At 38.3% G+C, this 23575-nt stretch overlaps 4 protein-coding genes and 1 non-coding gene across 5 annotated transcripts; 1 reads left to right on the forward strand and 4 right to left on the reverse strand.

Annotated features, from left to right (window-relative positions):
• The first annotated feature begins 1963 nt into the window (after window positions 1–1963).
• Window positions 1964–4738, forward strand: LOC145897957 (organic cation transporter protein-like). Its single transcript, XM_082986410.1, has 10 exons — window positions 1964–1970; window positions 2080–2156; window positions 2376–2479; window positions 2563–2717; window positions 2790–2958; window positions 3165–3404; window positions 3684–3898; window positions 4096–4278; window positions 4447–4585; window positions 4657–4738. The coding sequence occupies exons 1-10, from the start codon at window positions 1964–1966 to the stop codon at window positions 4736–4738; spliced, it is 1371 nt and encodes a 456-aa protein (XP_082842536.1).
• Window positions 4739–6124: 1386 nt separating this feature from the next.
• LOC145897258 (organic cation transporter protein-like) lies at window positions 6125–10564 on the reverse strand. Its single transcript, XM_082985460.1, has 11 exons — window positions 10406–10564; window positions 10012–10108; window positions 9803–9879; window positions 9139–9242; window positions 8903–9057; window positions 8584–8752; window positions 8037–8276; window positions 7714–7928; window positions 7308–7490; window positions 6451–6589; window positions 6125–6361 (listed from the first exon to the last, which is right to left on the reverse strand). The coding sequence occupies exons 1-11, from the start codon at window positions 10484–10486 to the stop codon at window positions 6310–6312; spliced, it is 1512 nt and encodes a 503-aa protein (XP_082841586.1). The 5' UTR covers window positions 10487–10564; the 3' UTR covers window positions 6125–6309.
• Window positions 10565–12679: 2115 nt separating this feature from the next.
• On the reverse strand, window positions 12680–16399 carry LOC145897958 (organic cation transporter protein-like). The gene is made up of 9 exons (XM_082986411.1): window positions 16285–16399; window positions 16076–16152; window positions 15411–15514; window positions 15175–15329; window positions 14854–15022; window positions 14299–14538; window positions 13974–14188; window positions 13565–13747; window positions 12680–12828 (listed from the first exon to the last, which is right to left on the reverse strand). The coding sequence occupies exons 1-9, from the start codon at window positions 16397–16399 to the stop codon at window positions 12680–12682; spliced, it is 1407 nt and encodes a 468-aa protein (XP_082842537.1).
• Window positions 16400–17717: 1318 nt separating this feature from the next.
• LOC145897259 (organic cation transporter protein-like) lies at window positions 17718–22257 on the reverse strand. Its single transcript, XM_082985461.1, has 11 exons — window positions 22143–22257; window positions 21757–21853; window positions 21548–21624; window positions 21003–21106; window positions 20772–20926; window positions 20453–20621; window positions 19940–20179; window positions 19625–19839; window positions 18463–18645; window positions 17920–18058; window positions 17718–17832 (listed from the first exon to the last, which is right to left on the reverse strand). Exons 1-11 carry the CDS (start codon window positions 22221–22223, stop codon window positions 17781–17783), a joined length of 1512 nt encoding a protein of 503 aa, XP_082841587.1. The 5' UTR covers window positions 22224–22257; the 3' UTR covers window positions 17718–17780.
• Window positions 18861–18934, reverse strand: Trnat-ggu (transfer RNA threonine (anticodon GGU)). Its single transcript has one exon. It is a non-coding gene; the product is annotated as a tRNA-Thr (tRNA).
• Window positions 22258–23575: the final 1318 nt, after the last annotated feature.

The following is a 23575-nucleotide window of genomic DNA, read 5'->3' on the forward strand; positions in this document are numbered from 1 at the left end:
TTATTAATTTCCTTTTTCACAATCTGAATTAAAACAATTTAATTAAACGAAGACTTGTTGCGATATTGTTTGGAAGACATTAGATACATGTCAGTCCTTGGAGTATGATGTGTGGGAAAAAATAATTTGGACAAAGAGGAAAAAAACAAATAAATAAGCGTTACCTGCTGGAGGGTGTGTTTTTCAACAAATTTATCTTCATGACATTCTGCAATAAGAGTTAAGAAATCTCAACCGACTCAAATCTTTGTCGAGTATCACCAAAAATTCAACGTAATTACGTCGTAAGTCAAGCTAAATGAAGTCAATTATAACAGCAGCGAATCTTTCAGAAATAGACCATTTACGTGCGATTCTGAACCTTTCAGTTAAGTGGAGTTAAATTACGTTAAAAATGCAACAAAACGTTTCGGCGGATTTAACGAAAGCGGAATTACCAAAGTGCACACTAATTCTGTATGTCATGCCTATCAGTTTATTCTTTTTGACATTAAGATTACTGATTGAATGCAACTGATTCCTGGAACCGCAAGGAGATGTAAGACAAAGAAATATAACTGTAGTTTTTTTCAGTGTTCACAGCAGGTTTGTGTTTAGTACTGTTCTTCATTTAAGCACCTCCTGTATATTACCAATCATGCGTGAATCTCGCCCTTCGAAGTTTAATTGAATGTTTTTTTAAGTAAACCTTTGAAAAAACAATCTCTCTGTTCCGTGCAAGCAGTTCGCCTTCTTTACGCTTCGCTTTTCACAGTGGTTATTCAAGTCATCCATCTCAGACCTGTTCTGCACGCATTGTGCAAGTACTAGAAAAATGGTTGCATTCTGATATAAGACATGTCAGCGTTCGTCTTTACATGCGAGTCAGTGCTTGGGTGATCTCAGATGTCTACGGTTGTATTAGAGAAAGCACTGTATTTGCAAGCACTTAATTTTTTCTTTTAAAAGCAAGGTTTCTCAGTTTGGTGGTAGCAAAACATCAAACAATATCGCCACCCTGTTGTACAAGAATCCTAAAAACACACTTTCATTTAATATTGTTTACTCGTATGTCGACATTGGCGCAGAAGCTATGTTATATCTATCACAGGTTTATTAATTATGATGGGAATTGCAAACAAACAGAAAACTTTTCTGAAATATGAGAAGCGTCTATGCTTGCTTATATTTATCAGCACTTTGACGAACGCATTGTGTGCTTTTCAGTTTCTTGCCACTCATTACACTCCACCGTATCAGTGTTATTCTTCTACAAGCACGAAGCATGCTCAGGCAAGTTTTTTTTTCTTTTACTGTGGTTTATTTTTAAATTTCTGGCTGTTATGACTATGATTTTTTTTAAATATATCCATTATCAATTGATAAGTAAAACCACAGATTTTTTCTTCATTATCTCTTGGGTAATCATTGCACTTCCAAAAGACACAATCAATTACATCAGTGTTTCCCAACTTGTGGTACGCGTACCGGCAGTCCAGGTTCGACGCGAGCACTTTTCCGTAATTTATGGATATAGTTCGAATTGAAAAAATCGTAAGTGATCCCAAAATGTTTGTTACTTTATCACCTAGGTTACTTTGTTACACTCAAGTAGATGGTATACGCGTCGAAATTGTTTACCTTCAAGTGGTACGCAACCACAAAAAGGTTGGGAATCACTGAATTACATTCTCATTTTTAAAAATGCGGAATTAATGTCTCGCAAACATAACCATTAATAAATATGATTTGGGTAAATATTATGATAAGTTAAATATTTGTGCTTACTTTGTATTGCATTCAACGAGTTTTCGGCCTCATCGTTAACCTTTAGAGATGTCTCTTTTTCACAAAATAAACTTTTGTGCCCCGACTCGAATATTTGCGGTTTCAGGTAAACCTATCAGCTCTCTTGAACTCATCAACAAAATCAGTCGGAAACAGTAGCTTGCCCATTGATGCTTGTCTTCCTTTACACACTGAAATGGAAGGTAACTCTAATTAGGGTATACCAACACTGTCCGGTCAAATTTGTCGTAAAACTCGAAATCAGATTAACTGAGTTCTACAATGCAGTATAACTCAGTTACATTGTTGTAGGACATAACAAGACGAACAACACGAATTTGTGCGAGTTTTACGCATACGAAGGGAATGTGCAAACCGTCATTACTGAGGTAATGCTTCATGTAACTTTTCTATGTAGTTTTAATTGAATTAAATGCAATACGCAAACTACTGAACCGTAAATCATACCCAGTGTAAGGAAACAGAAGTTTCACATTAATTACAATTAAGCAACCTGGAAGGAAATGAGAATATTTCAAATAAAAACATAAACCGTTGTTCATTGCTGTTGAGTCACATTTTAATCAATTAACCTCTTGTAAACGCAGTTCAACCTCGTGTGTGACAAAGCGTGGATCAAACCAACCTTGGTATCTGTTTTTATGGTCGGAAAAATGTTAGGAGGGTTGGTGAGCGGTTACGTGTCGGACAGGTAAGCGAAACATAAGCTTGAACAAAAGTGTCGCAAAAATTGGTATCGGTTAAGAGTATATGGGAAAAGTTAACTTTTTTCAGGTTCGGACGTCGCATGGCATTTCTGGCATTCACCTTCTTTCAGTTTGCTCTATCACTTACGACGAGTTTTGCTCCAAACATTATTGTATACGCAGTCTGTCTGGGTATAGCTGGAATAACTTCTGTTGGCAATTACGAGTCTATTGTTGTTTTAGGTAAGAAGTTTTCTTGGTTTGTTCGCTTTGTCTGTAAATAATAAAGATTTCTGATATCTGTTTGTATTTCAGGTTTGGAGATGGTTAGCCTCGAGAGACGGGGGCTGGCTTATTTTATGGCAGAGTCTGGGTTTGCAGTTGGTTACATGATGCTCTCTTTGTACGTTTACCTGTTTGACAGCTGGAGGTGGTTCCTCGTGTTTTCTGGTCTTGTCGGTGTTTTCTACATTCCTTATTACTGGTATGTTGATTTATAGTTTTCGCCACCACTAAATGAATTTGAACAGTTTACGTATTTAACTTTTCAGTTACAAAAGTTATTATCCTTCCCTAAAGTTCCAATATAAATATTATTTTGCGTTGATTATTCGCTGATGACTAAGAATAATAAATTACAAAATCCAACAACATAAGGTGACTAACTTTCTGATTTGGATTGTGTTGTAGGTTGTTGGAGGAATCAGTTTTATGGCTTCTAGCAACTGGGCAAAACGAAAAAGCTGAAGCTGTTTTACGAGAAGTTGCTGCTTATAACGGCCAATCCACAGCCGATATTGCAAACACCATATCATTATTGGAAGAAAAAGTAGTGGAAAATAGTCGAGGGAAAACTATTTGCTCGACATTTGCTCAAATTTTTAAGGCTTGGTTTCTGATTCGTCGACTTTTTATTGTTCTCTTTGCATGGTGAGTTTAAACCAAAAAAGTCTGACAAAACGAAGGTTCTTTATGTCACTTTAAAACCATGTATATATTCAAACAGTAGTCAGACTCTTTTGTTTGAACTCTACAATAGCAATGTACGTAAATTATCAAAATGTGAAGTTAAATTTTTCCAGAGACATTGTCAGCACGACCAGCTCGGAAACGTCATGATATTTCATAAACGTTTTTGAAAACAAAATACGTTTCCTTGGACATTAAAAAAGACAAAGAAAAAATATGCTTTACTTGTGTTGTTTATAGGGTCATGGTTGCAATGACTTACTACGAAATTACCTTAAACAACGACAACTTGAGTGGTGATCGTTATCTTAACAACTTCTTCGGGTCCGTCACCGAACTTTTGTCAGGTCTTGTCTGCTTTTTTGGCGTAACAACGTTGGGAAGACGATACAGCTACACAAGCTTCATGCTTATTACCAGTGTAGCGGTGGCGGCTGTTCCCTTCTTGGCAAAGTGTGAGTACAATAACTTTTACTCTTTTCTGCCTGGCCGCGGTAAAAATTTTAATGTCATCGTGACGACTCCGTTACTAAGTGAATTTTGTATTTTTCTGTCACATCTGTCGCATTTTGATTTAGATGCTTCTCTAATTGGCCTTTATCTACAGATAATGTCTCAGATATAATTGTGCATACTGTAAGATTTTTTCCAGGGCATGGAGGGTTGTCGGTGGCAGCAAGCATGCTGGCCAAGGGTACAGTAGCTGTTTCCTACAATGTTTTATACAGTCAGACTGGAGAACTCTTTCCAACCAAAGTTCGAAACTCTATACTTTCTTTGTCCAGTGCTGCCTCAAGGGTCGGAGCGATATTGTCTCCCTTTATCATATTTGTTGGTATGAAATGAATTCTTCCTAATGCCGCAAACATTTTTTTAACAGTGTTTATTGCGAAATGCGTCGAAATTTACTGAAAGCAATATTTTTTTCGTTTTATTCGTTTTAGGTATTTAAAAAAAAAATTGACCGGTTTCATATTTGAAAACAAACAAGTTTTTTAAAAAGGAGAAACTGGCGACACCACAGCGCCATCTGTCGGCATGGCCATAGCAATCCTGGTCTCTGCCTTTTCTTATTTGTTCATTCCTGAAACTAAAGAAACAATGCTGCCACAAACCACCGAGGAAGCGGAAATTCTGGATGGGTACATCAATATTCACACAAAATTACAAGGGAATAGGGATAAATAATAGTTTTTTGTTTTTTCCTGTTCAGGACAAGATCAACAATCGTGAAGAGGCAGAAGGAAAAACGGGATCAGCAACAAGTTCAAGAAACTTCGATCTGCACGTCATAAAGTGATTGTGTTACTTCGTAGAAGTAATCCCATGCTTTTGCACAGCAAGACAGGTTCGCCCCACTATTCAGGCCCTTATATTTGGCGATCTCAGCTCTCGTATTCTGATCCTAAGGTGCACAGGCGTCGCAGCCAAGCTCACAGGGAGCTTGATTTTTTTTGATCTCGTTTAGACTTGTCGGAAAATGTGGCTGATCCAGCTTGTGTTACTTCGTGTCAACATATTTTACATGTGGTAATTTGTAGTTGTATGTTAGTTGTTTTATTTTGTGTACATTTGTGTTAAATGTTGGTTTTAATGTCCGCTTCAATACGTCTGTCCCACTTTAAAGCAGTTGATTAGTTGGAAGACATTAATTATACGGCATTTATGGCTTTCCTGTATTATGTTAGTCCGTGGAGTCTTGATTTGTGAGAAAAATATTTATACCGAGAAGTGGCAAAACAAATAAAGATGCCTTACTTGCTGGGGAGTGTGTTTTTTTACAAAATTTACCTTCATGAGATTCTGCCATAAAAGATTTTTACGAACAAGTTTCATGATCCGGAATCTCACCCGACTCAAATCTCATCAAATGCATGGACCTGCAAGGAGAATCATAGGACAAGGAAATATTTAAGGTCTTGTTTTTCTTTACTGCAAAAATTAATCATGTGTGGATTTCGCCATTCGATGATCAAACTAATGTTTTTTGAAAGTTTTTTCACCCCTAAAAAACAATCTCTGTTCCATGCATACAGTTCACCTTCTTCACACTTCGATTTTTAACAGTGGTTATTCACATTATCGACCTCATCAATACGTTTGTCGCAGGCGAGTCCGTTACCCTGCTATATACGAATACTGAGAGCACGCTATGCTTTTGTATTGTTTGTCCGTTTCTTTATAATTCTTACGGTAACATGGGAGCTAAAGCTATGTTACATCTATCACAGGTTGGTCAGTTATGCGGGGAAATGCAAACGAACAGAAACAGTTTCTGAAATATGAGAAACGTCTTTGTTTACTCATATTTATCATCACCCTGACAAACACATTACTTGGTTTAGAGTTTCTGGCTACACATTTCACTCTACGTACTGTGCCCTTTTTGTGAACTAAATATTCATTGTTCATGCTAACGCTTCAGTAGTTTTAACAACATGTACTAAACATTCTTTCTGTTCGTGGTCAATTGCTTGTTTCAAACACGAACAACAGCCAGCAATGTATAAAACCTGCCTGTGCCACAGATCACATAACTGTTGCGAACCACAACAATAACAAACTATACATCACTTACTCAAGGAAGTTTTTTTAATACCAAAGCCGAAACACTGCACAAACACAGCGTTTTTGAGCCATAACAATATAGACACATTTTAAGCCTATTTTGAACGAATAAATTGAAAAGCGTATCTGGTTATACATTTAAATGCAACAGAATGTAAAAATTTGTTAAATCTAACACGATGTAGACTGCAATATTTTCCTTAGAAAAAAATGGTACAGTAATATTTTTAAATACATTAGAGTCACACCTTAAGATAACCCAAAGTAAATTACTTCGGTTTAAAATAATAAAATCGCTTCACAGGGTGCTTTCTAGATGTTGACTTGCTTTCTTCTTGAGTTTTGCAGGTCTTGTTCCAAGAAAACAAAATAAAAATAGGATCTTTATTTCAAAATTTTATTTGGAAATATTCCAGTTAATTTGCACAATTAAAAATACCTCCTTAAGTTTTTCGCTTCCTCAGTGGTCTGGGGCAGCTTTGTGTCTTTCGTTTCAGGAATGAACAAATAAGACAAAGCGGAGACAAAAACTGCTATAGCCATACCGATAGATGGCGCTGTTGTGTCGCCAGATTCGCCTGCAAAATGCAACGTTTTATCCTGCGTTACAGGAATTTATAAAATATGTCGATTTAGCAAATTGCAAACGATTGTTAGACCTTGGAGCATTCTTACAGTTCGAAACCCTAGATTTGAGCTTTTACAGCAACGTGAATCATATACAGATTGAAGTGGTTTATCTGCAAGCCCAGTGCTTTTCAACCATTAGGACCAACCGCACTAAAGCGGATATGAAAATATTTTGTGCGGATGGCTAACATGGTGCTGATGGCAATTGTGTGATAAATAGTGGTTTTAGTTCAGGAACTTCTTGTTTGTGACTCGCTTATCATTGTTGCCTGCAACATTGTTTCATGCAACTAAAAGGCCAAATAAACCTTGGGAATTATTTCTAATCTACTGGAGCGTGCGACCTTCATAGGCCCTCGCCATGATTTTTAAGCTTTAACAATATTCACTAAAATTAATGACATTCGCCGAATCAAATTTGTTTTGAGAAATTACAGCAGATAGTAAACGGGTTTAGCTAATGTCTATGGTAAAGTTCTATTCGTAACCATAATATTCTAACCCTTCTGGTGTAAAAGGCTGAAAAGCACTGTACAAGCCAATTATCACGTACTTAAATCAACGCTGCTGCGAAAATACGTGGAAAAATAAACTTAAAAAAAATAAAAGTTCTAATTAAACTCAACAATTCCTAATGTCCGTATATTAAAAAACTGCATTTCCTACCAGCATATATAATGAAAGGGGACAACATGCCTCCCACCCTTGACGCTGCGCCACATAAACAAATGATAGAGTTTCTGACAGTGGTTGGGAATAGTTCTCCTGTCTGTGTGTATATGACGTGATAGGACACGCCCACCGTCAACTTAGCCAGCATGCTGGCAGCCACAGACACCGCTCCCTGCCCTGGACATAATAATGATATTTGATTTGATATAGATCTTTTTTGTTTTGTCTCGTATTGAAACAAAAACGATTATTTGTACGGAATCAAACCATTTAGTCGTGATAAGTAGCGTTACAAGCGTTAGTAATTGTTACTAATAGTCCTAATGTCAAATATGCTCTGGCAGAATAACAAACACAAATGAAACAAATAGAAAACGTAAGTATCAAGTAATGTACTTACATCTTGCCAAGAATGGAGCGCCCGCCACCGCTATACTAGTGATAAGCATGAAGCTGATGTAGCTGTTTCGTCTTCCCAAAGTTGTCACCCCAAAAAAGTAGACGAATCCTGACAAAAGTTCAGTGACGGACGCGAAAAAAATGTTGAGATGACGATCTCCACTCAAGTTGTCGTTGTTTAAGGCGATTGCGAGGTAAGTCATGGAAACGACGACCCTGAAAACATTATAAAATACAAATGTATGTTTTCGGCTTCAGGTGTATAAATCTTTGTCGTTTTTAAATAAACTTTTATAATAAGAGTGTTTTTGCAATAAAACTTACCACGCAAACAAAATAATGGCAAGTCGGCCCATGAGAAACAATGCCTTGGCCATTTGCGCGAAGGTGGAACAAATAGTTTCCGCTCGACTATCTTCTGTTTTTTTCTCTTCCACCAATGCTACAGTGGTTGCAATGTCAGCTTTGGTCTGGCCGTTGTAAGCGGCGATTTTCAGCAAAACTGCTTCAGCTTTATCCTTCTGTCCACTTGCTAGCAACCACACCGGTGATTCGTCCAGCAACCTATAGAATCAATGGGAATGAAAAAAACGTGGAAAGTGAAATAAACCAAGTTTGCTTCGATTTATAAATCACATCAAAACGTGTGCTTGGTTTGTTGTGTATAGAGGTAAAGAGTTATTTTGGTTTCAACATAATTTATATCGGCTACAACCCCTGGTTTCAACATAATTTATATCAGCTACACCCCCAAGCGTTCCGATACCGCAAGGGTAATACATTTTTTGTTGTGGTTGTTATGGCCATGGTGAAAAGAATACATTTAATACTTTTAATGTTACAACTTGACACTTCAAATAACATGAGATACCAGTAAAATGGGATGTAGAAAACACCGACAAGACCAGAAAACACGAGGAACCACCTCCAGCTGTCAAACAGATAAACGAACAATGGAAGCATCATGTAACCAACTGCGTATCCTGACGCTGCCATAAAATAAGCCAGCCCCCGTTTCTCGAGGCTAACCATCTCCGAACCTGGAATACAATGGAAATCGTGGCAAGAAATCTCACTCCGATATCCAACATTAAGCAATCTCGGTAATAAAACTACTGAAACCTGAAGAAAAAGTTCATGCACAGCAAGTTTTGCAGATTGGGACCAAAAGGACTAAACATGAAATTTACCTAAAACGACAATCGCCGCATAGTTTCCAATCCCCGAAAATCCAGTTAAACCGAGGAAGATCGCGTAAACAATAATATTTGGAGCAAAACTCGTGGCAAGTGATAGAGCAAACTGAAGGAATGTGAATGCCAGGAACGACACTTTTCGTCCGAATCTGATTAGAGATCAGCGATAAGATTTATCTTTGCAAGTAGTTTTTCAGACACAAACCCATGTTGTGTATTGCTGCGCTTACCTGTCCGATACGAAACCGCTCACCAGCCCTCCAACCATTTTCCCCACCATGTACACAGATACCAAGGTTGGTTTAATCCACGCTTTGTCACATACAAGGTTGAACTGCGTGTATGAGAGGATGTTGGCATAAAAGTAAAAGAACCATATCAATCATTAAGCTGCAGACAGGATCGGCGTTGACCGAAAAGTACCGCAAAGTGGAAAATTATTTCCTTTGCTATCTTACCAGCTAGTTCAGTTCAACAGTCCTGAACTGCACTGGCGAGAACTTTATATATTGAAACAGTGTGTACAATTGTCTGCACCTCAGTATGCGGATGTTACAACGCGGATTTGAATCAATTTATGATACGCTCGGGGCTACTCGATAAAATCTGCCGACGTTCATCCGAGGTTTGTTGCTTCATTATACTAACGAACTGAAATAATTTGCTGTCGCAGATAAACAAACAATGCCTAACCGAGAGCTAGATCCCTCCACAGCTATTAAGCAAATCCTACTCGCTAAAGTTTAGCATTTTCGCGATTGCAACTATCAAATATAGTCAAATTTTCCACATATTCGTAACAAAGATTATTTCCGATATAAACGCAGTATTTTCTTTTTGCTTTATTTGATCATGGCCAACACCTTAGTGATAAATGGTTTCACGAAGCATTACCTTGGTAATGATAGTTTGCACTTTGCCTTCGTATACGTAAGACTCGCACAAATTCGTATTGTTCGTCTCATTGGATCCTGCAAAAATATTGATATCCGTATATGGTAAAAAATAAAGGACGGAAGAGTTGCAGGATAACAAGTATGCAGATAATAATTGCATTAAATGTAATGTCGCTTTGGACTTGGTTCCACTTGCATACGTTATACCTTCTACTTGCGTGTGGACAGGGAAGCAAGCGTCTATGGATAGGCTTCCGTTTGTGACTTTTTCTGTTGTCGTGTTGAAGGGAATAGATTCCTTTGTCTGCAAGCAAAAGTACATGAACACAAGACAGGTAATGTCGTACAAAGCAAATCGATTTTCTACACCGTCCAAAACTTAACCATTTGGAATAAATGCGCATTAAAATTGCATGAATGCAGTATTAAAATAATACCACACATTCATTCGTTGAACAAAATAGATCAAAATGAGGGCACAGAGCCAATGTAATTTTCATAATTTTGTTTAATTCGCGGTTCTTAGACCAAAACATTTTTGACAAATGTCAGTGAAGTTTTGTTTAACTCTGTCAAGGTCAAGGAGTAGAATATAACTTACCTGAAGATGCTTAGTATATGCAGAAGAATAACACTGATACGGTGGAGTGTAATGTGTAGCAAGAAACTGAAAAGTATTCATTGGATTCGTCAAAGTGCTGATAAATATAAGCAAGCATAGACGCTTCTCATATTTTGTAAACGCTTTCAGTTGGCTTCCCTTTATCATTATAATTTACAAAATATCACTATCAGTGCGGATAACACAAAAAAATCTGCGAAAGCATGTATCATGTCAAAGATTTATGTAGGGTACGAGATTGACACTCTAAGTAAGTCATCCTCATGCTAAGTAAACCAACGTTCTGCTGACTGATGTGCTGCATTTTTGCATTTGTCAACCAAATTTAGCTTGCAAACATGACATTGCAATTTACATTATTTATCCTGCGGTAAACCTGTCAGAATCTGTTTCTTGCTACTGTCCTGGGATGCAGCAAAGCTCAACGCATGTAACTGACATTGACAAAATGTTTCAACAGCACGGTTTGCATCATGCATGAATCCTTTCCTTCAAAGATCAATCGAATGTTTTGTTACATGAACGCCCTACAAGAGCAATCTCTCTGTTCCGTGCAAACAGTTCATCTCCACGCTTCGCCTTTTTCCGTGATTATTCACGTCATCAACCTCACACTTGTTCTGCATGGATTGGTATGCATAACAAAACCATTGTGTAGTCAAGCGTTCGTCACGGGTGAAGGTACAATGGTTGTTGTGAGATTACCAGATATCTATTTTCTTTCCACTCGTGGAAAATTTTCTGATTCAAGCTCGTCATGAGATGCTTTCCGTCGTGAGAACGCAAGAATTGTTTTCCAATTAAAATAAAATCTTCAAGAAACCAGGATGTAAAAATCTCAGATTTGTCCCATCTCCCCAATTATGATTTCATAAAATTTTTGTCTTGATTCTCACAACAGAAAGCATGACATGACAATCTATGTTTCCACCCAGTTTGGTCTGTTTCTCTTTAACGAGCGTTGGCTCCATATTCATGCGATGGAGTATCAGAAACCGCGTTACGCGTTACAATTTGGTTTGTAGATTGCCATATCCTTTAAAATCCTTCAAAACTCCACTTTATACCCTTCAGATATATATTCACCACATTGATATGTTAACATTATGTACATTGTGTATTCTATCCAAGCGCAAAGTTTGTTATTATACACACCAGAGAGGAATGGAAAAACTTACATGTTGCAACTAAACGAGTAGCGAAGTTGGCTTGTTTATTTCAGGGATGTTTATTTTAAATGTTTCCACCAGCGACACAGTACAGTTTTTGAAAGTATAAGTGACACGTAATACATACCTTTACCCCATGAAACCGCCGAGCTCTTGTAGCTTAGTCGGTAGAGCTTTGGACCTGGTTAGCCCAGGGTCGTGACTTCAAACCTCACTATCTATAGGTTTGTCACAGGCGAGTCCGTTAATCTACTATATGCGAATACTGAGAGCACGCCACGCTTTTGTACTGTTTGTCCGTTGCTTTATAATTCTTATGGCAACATGGGAGCTGAAGCTGTGTTATATCTATCACAGGTTGGTCAGTTATGTAGGGGAAATGCAAACAAACAGAAACAGTTTCTGAAATATGAGAAACGTCTTTGTTTACTCATATTTATCAGCACCCTGACAAACGCATTATTTGGTTTATAGTTTCTGGCTACACATTTCACTCTACAGCTTGTGCCATTTTTCTGAAGTAAATAACCATTGTTCATGCTAACGCTTCATGAAACTACAGTAGTTTTAGCCCTATGTTCTTTCTGTTCGCCGTCAATTTTCCGTTTCAAACACGAAAAACAACCAGCAATGTACGAAAACTTTTGCCGCTGCCACAGATCACTCAAGAAAATTTTTTCATACCAAAGCCGAAACACTATACAAATACAATCGTTTATTTCAGCCGGAACAAAACAAACTCTTTCAAGCCTATTTCGAACGAACAAAGTGAAAAGCATATCCGGTTATACATTTAAATGCAGCCGAATTTTAATATTTGTAAGATCTTACACAATGTCGACCGCAATATTTTCCTCAGAAAAAATGGTACAGGTTGTAAATGGTTGTATCAAAGACTTTATATACCTTAAGCTAACTTAAAGTGAAATAATTCGGTTTAAAATAACATAATCGCTTCACAAGGTGCTTTCTAGATGTTGACTTCCTTTATTCTTGAGTTTTGCAGGCCTTGTTCCAAGAAAACAAATAAAACAAGATCTTTATTTTAAAATTTTTTTGGAAATATCCCAGTTAATTTGTACAATTAAAAATACCTCCTCAAGTTTTTCGCTTCCTCAGTGGTCTGGGGCAGCTTTGTGTCTTTCGTTTCAGGAATGAACAAATAAGACAAAGCGGAGACGAAAACTGCTATAGCCATACCGATAGATGGCGCTGTTGTGTCGCCAGATTCGCCTGCAAAATGCAACGTTTATCCTGCATTACAGGAATTTATAAAAGATGTCGATTTAACAAATTGGAAACGATTGTTAGACCTTGGGGCATTCTTACAGTTCGAAACCCTAGATTTGAGCTTTTACAGTAACGTGAATCATTTACAGATTAAAGTGGTTTATCTGCAAGCCCAGTGCTTTTCAAACATTAGGACCATCCGCACTGAAGCGGATATGGAAATATTTTGTGCAGTTGGCTAACATGGTGCTGATGGCAATTGTGTGACAAATAGTGGTTTTATTTCAGGAACTTCTTGTTTGTGGCTCGCTTATCATTGTTTTGCCTATCATTGTTGCCTTTGCCTGCATTGTTTCATGCAACCAAAAGGCCAAATTAACCTTGGGAATTATTTCTAATCTACTGGAACGTGCGACCTTCATAGGCCCTCGCCATAATTTTTAAGCTTTACCAATATTCACTAAACATAATGACATTCGCCGAGTCAAATTTGTTTTGTGAAATTACAGCAGATAGTAAATGCTGGGTTTAGCTAATGTCTGCGGTAATGTTCTATTCTTAACCATAATATTCTATCCTTTCTGGTGTAAAAAGCTGAAAAGCACTGTACAAGCCAATTTTCACGTACTTAAATCAACGCTGCTGCGAAAATATGTGGAAAAATAAACTTAAAAAATAGAAGTTCTAATTAAACTCAACAATTCCTAATGTCCGTTTTTTAAAAAACTGCATTTCCTACCAGCATATATAATGAAAGGGGACAACATGCCTCCCACCCTCGACGCTGCGCCACATAAACAAAGGATAGAGTTTCTGACAGTGGTTGGGAATAGTTCTCCTGTCTGTGTGTATATGACGTGATAGGACACGCCCACCGTCAACTTAGCCAGCATGCTGGCAGCCACAGACACCGCTCCCTGCCCTGGACATAATAATGATATTTGATTTGATATAGATCTTTTTTTGTTTTGTCTCGCATTGAAACGAAAACGATTATTTGTACGGAAGTCAAACTATTTAGTCGGGACAAGTAGCGTTGCAAAGCGTTAGTAATTGTTACTAATAGTCCTAATGTCAAATACGCTCTGGCAGAAAAACAAACACAAATGAAACAAATAGAAAACGTAAGTATTAAGTTATGTACTTACATCTTGCCAAGAATGGAGCGCCAGCCACCGCTACACTAGTGATAAGCATGAAGCTGATGTAGCTGTTTCGTCTTCCCAAAGTTGTCACCCCAAAAAAGAAGACAAATCCTGACAAAAGTTCGGTGACGGACGCGAAGAAAATGTTGAGATAACGATCTCCACTCAAGTTGTCGTTGTTTAAGGCGATTGCGAGGTAAGTCATAGAAACGAAGACCCTGAAAACATTATAAAATACAAATGTCCGTTTTCAGCTTCAGGTGTATAAATCTTTGTCGTTTTTTTTTGTGAACCTTTATAATAAGAGTGTTTTTGCATTAAAACTTACCATGCAAACAAAATAATGGCAAGTCGGCCCATAAGGAACAATGCCTTGGCCATTTGCGCGAAAGTGGAACAAATAGTTTCCGCTCGACTATCTTCTGTTTTTTTCTCTTCAACCAATGCTACAGTGGTTGCAATGTCCCCGTTGGTCTGATCGTTGTAAGCGGCGATTTTCAGCAAAACTGCTTCAGCTTTATCCTTCTGTCCACTTGCTAGCAACCACACCGGTGATTCGTCCAGCAACCTATAGAATCAGTGGGAATGAAAAAAGATGGAAAGTGAAATAAACCAAGTTTGCTTCGATTTATAAATCACATCAAAACGTGTGCTTGGTTTGTTGTGTATAGAGGTAAAGAGTTATTTTGGTTTCAACACAATTTATATCAGCCAAAGCCCCAATCATTTCGATACCGTATGGGTAATTCATTTTTTTTGTGGTTGTTATGACAATGCTGAAAAGGATATATGTCATAGTTTGAATGTTAAAACTAAAACTAGAACCTATGTCATAGTTTGAATGTTAAAACTAAAACTAGAACCTATGAATAACTTGAGATACCAATAAAATGGGATGTAGAAAACACCGACAAGACCAGAAAACACGAGGAACCACCTCCAGCTGTCAAACAGATAAACGAACAATGGGAGCATCATGTAACCAACTGCGAATCCTGACGCTGCCATAAAATAAGCCAGCCCTCGTTTCTCGAGGCTAACCATCTCCGAACCTGGAATACAATGGAAATAGTGACAAAAAATCTCATTTCGATAACCAACAATAAGCAATCTCGGTAATAAAACTACTGAAAACCCGAAAGAAAAAGTTCATGCACAGCAAGTTTTGTAAATCGGGACCAAAAGGACTAAACATGAAATTTACCTAAAACGACAATCGCCGCATAGTTTCCAATCCCCGAAAATCCAGATAAACCGAGGAAGATCGCGTAAACAATAATGTTTGGAGCAAAACTCGTGGCAAATGATAGAGCAAACTGAAGGAATGTGAATGCCAGAAACGACACTTTCCGTCCGAACCTGATTAGAGATCAGCGACAAGATTTATCTTTGCAAGTGTTTTTTCAGACACAAACCCATGTTGTGTATTGCTGCGCTTACCTGTCCGATACGAAACCGCTCACAAGCCCTCCAACCATTTTCCCCACCATGTACACAGATACCAAGGTTGGTTTAATCCACGCTTTGTCACACACGAGGTTGAACTGCGTATATTAGAGGATGTTGGTATGAAAGCAAAAGAGCTATCAATCATTGGGCTGCAGACAGGATCGGCGTTGACCGAAAAGTACCGCAAAGTGGAAAATTATTTCCTTTGCTATCTTACCAGCTAGTTCAGTTCAACAGTCCTGAGCTGCACTGGCGAGAACTTTATAGATTGAAATAGTGTGTGTACAATTGTCTGCAGCTCAGTATGCGGATGTTACAACGCGTATTTAAATCCATCTATAATACGCACGAGGCTACTCGATAAAATCTGCCGACGTTAATCCGAGGCGTGTAGCTTCATTATACTAACGAACTAAAATAATTTGCTGTCGCAGATAAACAAACAATGCCTAACCGAGGGCTAGATCCCTCCACAGCTATTAAGCAAGTCCTACTCGCTAAAGTTTAGCATTTTCGCGATTGCAACTATCAAATATAGTCAAATTTACCACATATTCGTAACAAAGATTATTTCTGACATAACCGCAGTATTTTCTATTTTTCGTTATTTGATCATGGTCAACACCTTAGTGATAGATGGTTTCATGAATCATTACCTGGGTAATAATAGTTTGCACTTTGCCTTCGTATACGTAAGACTCGCACAAATTCGTATTGTTCGTCTCATTGGATCCTGCAAAAATATTGATATCCGTTTATGGTAAATAATAAAGGATGAAAGAGTTGCAGCAAAAAAAGTATGCAGATAATAATTGCATTAAATGTAATGTCGCTTTGGACTTGGTTCCGCTTGCATACGTTATACCTTTTACTTGCGTGTGGACAGGGAAGCAAGCGTCATTGGATAGGCTTCCGTTTACGACTTCTTCTGTTGTCGAGTTGAAGGGAACAGACTCGTTTATCTGCAAGCAAAAGTACATGAGAACAAGACAGGTAATGATGTACAATGCAAATCGATTTTCTTCACCGTCGAAAACACAATTATTTGGAGTAAATCCGCATTAAAATTGCGTGGGTGCAGTATTAAAATAATACAACATCATTCATTGGTTGGAATACATCGAAATGCGGGTACAGAGCTACATAATGTAATTTAAATAATGTTGTTTACTTTGCGGTTCTTAGCCCATCACATTTTTGAAAAACGTTTTTATATTATCTGTCAAGGTATATAAGTAGAACATAACTTACCTGAGGATGCTTTGTGTATGCAGAAGAATAACACTGATAAGGTGGAGTGTAATGTGTAGCAAGAAACTGAAAAGTATTCATTGCGTTCGTCAAAGTGCTGATAAATATAAGCAAGCATAGACGCTTCTCATATTTTGTAAACGCTTTCAGTGGACTTTCCTTTATCATTATGATTTACAAAATATCACTATCAGTGCAGATAACACAAAAAATTCTGCAAAAGCATGTATTATGTTTCACGGATTCGTATAGGGTACGAGATTGACACTCTAAGTAAGTCATCCTCATCCTAAGTAAGCCAACTTTCTGCTGACAGTAAGCTGATCTGCTGCATTTCTCACTTTTTTTTCAACCAAATTCAGCACGCAAACATAATATTGCAGTTTACATTCGTATTCATCCTGCGGTAAACCTATCAGAATCTGTTTGTTGCTATTGTACTGTGATGCAGCAAAGCTCAAAGCATGTAACTGTGCTAATGCTTCATGAATCTACAGTAGTTTTGACAATATGTACAAAATATTCTTTCTGTTCGTGGTCAATTGCTTGTTTGAAACACGTACAACAGCCAGCAATGTATAAAACCAGCCTGAGCCACAGACCACATCGCAGTGTTCATAACTGTTGTATTTTCGAATAGCACCAAATACTAATAGAGTGAATGTAATTACAGCGACACTTGCCTTTATAACAGGAAATTTAAATAACATTCGGCACAAGAATTCTGCGAATGCAATTTAACCGTAGGGTACCAATTAAACACAGAGTGCGAAATGAGTATTATGTTGCGAAACACAACAATAACAAACTGATCTACATCACTCAAACAAGGAAGTTTTTTTAATACCAAAGCCGAAACAGTGTACAAACACAACGTTTTTGAGCCATAACAACATAGACACATGTCAAGCCTGTTTCGAACGAATACAGTGAAACGCGTATCTCGTTATGCATTTAAATGCAACAGAATGTAAAAATTTGTTAAATCTAACACAATGTCGACTGCAATATTTTCCTCAGAAAAAAATGGTATAATATTTTTAAATACATTAGAGTCACACCTGAAGACAACCCAAAGTAAATTACTTCGGTTAAAAAAATAAAATCGCTTCACAGAGTGCTTTCTAGATGTTGACTTGCTTTAGTCTTGAGTTTTGCAGGCCTTGTTCCAAGAAAACAAATAAAACAAGATCTTTATTTTAACATTTTGTTCGGAAATATCCCAGTTAATTTGCACAATTAAAAATACCTCCTCAAGTTTTTCGCTTCCTCAGTGGTCTGGGGCAGCTTTGTGTCTTTCGTTTCAGGAATGAATAAATAAGACAAAGCGGATACGAAAACTGCTATAGCCATACCGATAGATGACGCTGTTGTGTCGTCGGATTCACCTGCAAAATGCAAGCATTGGTCAAGCGAGGCGGGCGATTGGCACCATTGGTCAAACACCCGACCCATATACCAAGAAGAAAACCTGATCGGTATTCGTGGGCAGGATATCCCGGGTTCAAATCCCAAAAAAACAATACAACAGTTTATCCTACGATACAGGGATTTGTAAAACATGCCGATTTAGCAAATTGGAAACGATTGTTAGATCACGGACCATTTTTACAGTTCGAACCTCAAGATTTGAGCTTTTACAGCAACGTGAATCATGAAAAGATTGAAGTGGTTTATTTACAATCTATTTATCATGTACTCAAATCAACGCTATGTAATTATTAAACTTTTAAAGTTCTAATTAAACTCAACAATTCCTAATGTCCGTATATTGAAAAACTGCATTTCCTACCAGCAAATATAATGAAAGGGGACAACATGCCTCCCACCCTCGACGCTGCGCCACATAAACAAAGGATAGAGTTTCTGACAGTGGTTGGGAATAGTTCTCCTGTCTGTGTGTATATGACGTTATACGACACGCCCACCGTCAACTTAGCCAGCATGCTGGCAGCCACAGACACCGCTCCTTGCCCTGGACATTATGATGATATTTGATTTCGCAGAAGTAATGCCATGCTTACGTACGCATAGCAAGGCGGGATCGCCGCACTGCGCAGGCCCTTTATATTTGGCGATCACAGGTCTAATATTCTGATCATAAGGTTCACAGGCTTCGCAGCCAAGGCATTGCATCCAAGCTGGATCAGTCACTTTTCCCGACAAGTCGGAGCGAGATCTGAAAAATCAAGCTCCCGGTGAGGTTTGAACTCACGTCCCTGGGCTAACCAGGCCCAACGCTCTACCAACTGAGCTACAGGAGCTCAGTGGCTTCACGGGGTATATTGTGTACATGCGTATAGAGGATGCTTACGCATAGCAAGGCGGGATCGCCCCACTGCGCAGCTTGGCTGCAATGCCTTGGCTGCGAAGCCTGTGAACCTTATGATCAGAATATTAGAGCTGTGATCGCCAAATATAAAGGGCCTGCGCAGTGGGGTGATCCCGCCCTGCTATGCGTAAGCATGGCATTACTTCTGCGTTGTCTGATTACGGTGGTGGAGATCCTCTACGCATGTGAAGGTCGCCTGACAAATTGTGCGCTTGCGCACCAGTGTACCTTGGCCACAATATACCCCGTGAAGCCACTGAGCTCCTGTAGCTCAGTTGGTAGAGCGTTGGGCCTGGTTAGCCCAGGGACGTGAGTTCAAACCTCACCGGCAGCTTGATTTTTTAGATCTCGCTCCGACTTGTCGGGAAAAGTGACTGATCCAGCTTGGCTGCGAAGTCTGTGAACCTTATGATATTTGATTTGATATAGATCCTTTTTGTTTCGTCTCATACTGAAACAAAAACGATTATTTGTACGGAATTCAAACTATTTATTCGTGATAAGTAGCGTTGCAAAGCGTTAGTAATTGTTACAAATTTGTCCTTATGTCAAATACGCTCTGGCAGAATAACAAACACAAATGAAACAAATAGAAAACCTAAGTATTAAGTAATGTACTTACAACTTGCCAAAAATGGAGCGCCCGCCACCGCTACACTAGTGATAAGCATGAAGCTTATATAGCTGTTTCGTCTTCCCAAAGTTGTCACCCCAAAAAAGAAGACAAATCCTGACAAAAGTTCGGCGACGGACGCGAAGAAAATGTTGAGATAACGATCTCCACTCAAGTTATCGTTGTTTAAGGCGATTGCGAGGTAAGTCATGGAAACGACGACCCTGAAAACATCATAAAATACGAATGTCCGTTTTTGGCTTTAGATGTCTTTGTCGTTTTTCTAATAAACCTATATAAGAGTGTTTTCGCATTAAAACTTACCACGCAAACAAAATAATGGCAAGTCGGCCCATGAGAAACAATGCCTTGGCCATTTGCGCGAAAGTGGAACAAATAGTTTCCGCTCGAGTATCTTCTGTTTTTTTCTCTTCTACTAATGCCACGGTCGCTGCAATGTCGGCTGTGGTCTGACCGTTGTAAGCGGCGATTTTCAGCAAAACTGCCTCAGCTTTATCCTTCTGTCCACTTGCTAGCAACCACACCGGTGATTCGTCCAGCAACCTACAGAATCAATGGGAATGAAAAAAACGTGGAAAGTGAAATAAACCAAGTGTGCTTCGATTGATAAATCACATCAAAACGTGTGCTTGGTTTGCTGTGTATAGATGTAAAGAGTTATTTTGGTTTCCACATTGTTTATATCAGCTACAACCACAATCTTTCCGATACCGCATGGGTAATACATTTTCTGTTGTGGTTGTTATGGCCATAGTGAAAAGAATATATTTAATAGTTTGAATGTTACAACTTGACACTTCAAATAACTTGAGATACCAGTAAAATGGGATGTAGAAAACACCGACAAGACCAGAAAACACGAGGAACCACCTCCAGCTGTCAAAAAGATAAACGAACAATGGGAGCATCATGTAACCAACTGCGAATCCTGACGCTGTCATAAAATAAGCCAGCCCCCGTTTCTCGAGGCTAACCATCTCCGAACCTGGAATACAATGGAAATCGTGGCAAGAAATCTCACTCCGATATCCAACATTAAGCAATCTCGGTAATAAAACTACTGAAACCTGAAGAAAAAGTTCATGCACAGCAAGTTTTTCATATCGGGACCAAAAGGACTAAACATGAAACTTACCTAAAACGACAATCGCCGCATAGTTTCCAACCCCCGAAAATCCAGTTAAACCGAGGAAGATAGCGTATGCAACAATGTTTGGTGAAAAACTCGTGGCAAATGACAGAACAAACTGAAGGAATGTGAATGCCAGAAACGACACTTTCCGTCCGAACCTGATTCAGCGACAAGATTTATCTTTGCAAGAAGTTTTTTCAGACACGAACCCATGTTGTGTATTGCTGCGCTTACCTGTCCGATACGAAACCGCTCACCAGCCCTCCAACCATTTTCCCCACCATGTTCACAGATACCAAGGTTGGTTTAATCCACGCTTTGTCACATACAAGGTTGAACTGCGTATATGAGAGGATGTTGGTATAAAAGCAAAAGAACCATGAATCATTTAGCTGCAGACAGGATCGGCGTTGACCAAAAAGCACCGAAAAATGGAAAATTATTTTCTTTGCTATCCTACCAGCTGTCCCACAACATTATATGTTGAAACAGTGTGTGTACAATTGTCTGCAGCTCAGTATGCGGATGTTACAACGCGTATTTGGATCCATTTATAATACGCTCGAGGATACTCGCTATAAACTTTAGCATTTTTACGATTACAACCATCAATATTAAATGGGTATAACCGAAACCTGTATGCTTTCTTTTGGGAATTTAGTAAAATATACCATACATATGCGCAAGAATGATTATTTCTGACCGCAGGAATATTTTCTATTTTTCATTATTTGTTCATGGCCAACACCTTAGTGATAGTTTGTTTCACGAAGCATTACCTTGGTAATGATAGTTTGCACTTTGCCTTCGTATACGTAAGACTCGCACAAATTCGTGTTGTTCGTCTCATTGGATCCTGCAAAAATATTGATATACGTATATGGTTAAAACTAAATGACAAAAGAGTTGCAGCTTAACAAGTATGCAGATAATAATTGCATTAAATGTAATGTCGCTTTGGAGCTGGTTCCACTTGCATACGTTATACCTTTTATTTGCGTGTGGACAGGGAAGCAAGCGTCTTTGGATAGGCTTCCGTTTACGACTTCTTCTGTTGTCGAGTTGAAGGGAACAGACTCGTTTCTCTACAAGCAAAAGTACATGAGTACAAGACAGGTAATGATGTACAATGCAAATCGATTTGTACACTGCCAAAAACACAACAATTTGGAGTAAATGTGCATTAAACTTGCATGAATGCAGTATTAAATATAATACCACATCATTCATTCGTTGAACAAAATATATCAAAATCAGGGCACAGAGCTACTTAATGTAATTTTCATAATTTTGTTTAATTCCATCACATTTTTGACAAATGTCAGTTAAGTTTTGTTTAAATATGTCAAGGTAAATAAGTAGAATATAACTTACCTGAGGATGCTTTGTGTATGCAGAAGAATAACACTGATAAGGTGGAGTGTAATGTGTAGCAAGAAACTGAAACGTATTCATTGCATTCGTCAAAGTGCTGATAAATATAAGCAAGCATAGACGCTTCTCATATTTTGTAAACGCCTTCAGTTGGCTTCCCTTTATCATTATAATTTACAAAATATCACTATCAGTGCAGATAGCACAAAAAATTCTGAAAATTATGTAGCATCTTTTTTTGTTGCGTGTCGAACATTGAGAGAAAAATTATCGTGCGCGTCGAAGCACATAAATCTCGTAGTGTGTGTAACTAACGCACGATAACGGCCAAGCGTATTCAAAATAAATAAAATTATACTGGTATTGATAACTGGTACAGAGTTAATCTTTGCGTGCAATTTCCTGCTAATCCTGCTATGACTCTTTGGCTCAATTTTACCGGATAATAGACTTTGATCGATAACAAAGGCATTCTTCTGTTCATCGCCCATGTCGAACCGTGGCGCCACGTGTCGGACACTTAGAATGGTAAAAAAGGCAAAAATCGACGCTCTGAGCTGATGTAATGCATTTTGCATTTTCACTATTGTAAACTATTTTTAATTTTGTCAACCAAATTCAGCACGCAAACATGATATTGCAGTTTACATTGGCAATCTGCGGTAAACCTATCAATATCTGTTTCTTACTGATGTCCTGTGATGCAGCAAATCTTAACGCATATAACTGACATTGGGGCAAATGTTTCAGCACCGTCTGCATTTCCAATCATGCGTGAATCTCGCCCTTCAAAGGTCAATCTGATGCGTTTTTTTTATGTTAAACACCCTAAAAGAAAAATCTTTCTATTCCGCGTAAACAGTTCACCTTAACGCTTCGCTTTTTTCCGTGATTATTCACGTAATTTGTACCTCAGACCGGTTCTGCATTAAATAAAAGAAAACCGGTGCATTGTGTTACAAAGCGTTCGTAACAAGCGAAGCTACAGTGGTTTTTGGGTCAGACATCTTTTTTCTTTTCACTCGTGGTGACTTTCAAACTCGTCATGGATGCTTTCCGTCGTGAGAACGCAAGAATTTTTGTCCAATTGAGCTAAAATCTTTATGAAATCAGGATGTTAAAGTCGCAGATTTGGCCCATCTCGCCAATTATGATTTTATTAAATTTTTGTCCTAATTATCACAACAGAAAGCATGACATTACAAGCTATCTTTCCACCCAGTTTGGCCTGTTTCTCTTTAACGAGCGTTAGCTCCATATTCATGCGATGGAGTAACCGCGTTACGCGTTACGATTTGGTTTGTAGATTGCCATATCCTATATTATGCCTTACCACGGTTCTTAATTTGGACCGAGACAGGCGAAATTTAAAATTTTACACACAAACGAATAGGATAGTAGGCAAAGCACAGCACAGCACCAGCAGAAGCAAA

Source organism: Ascidia mentula, chromosome 4 (assembly GCF_947561715.1).
Source record: "Ascidia mentula chromosome 4, kaAscMent1.1, whole genome shotgun sequence".
Taxonomy (NCBI): domain Eukaryota; kingdom Metazoa; phylum Chordata; class Ascidiacea; order Phlebobranchia; family Ascidiidae; genus Ascidia; species Ascidia mentula.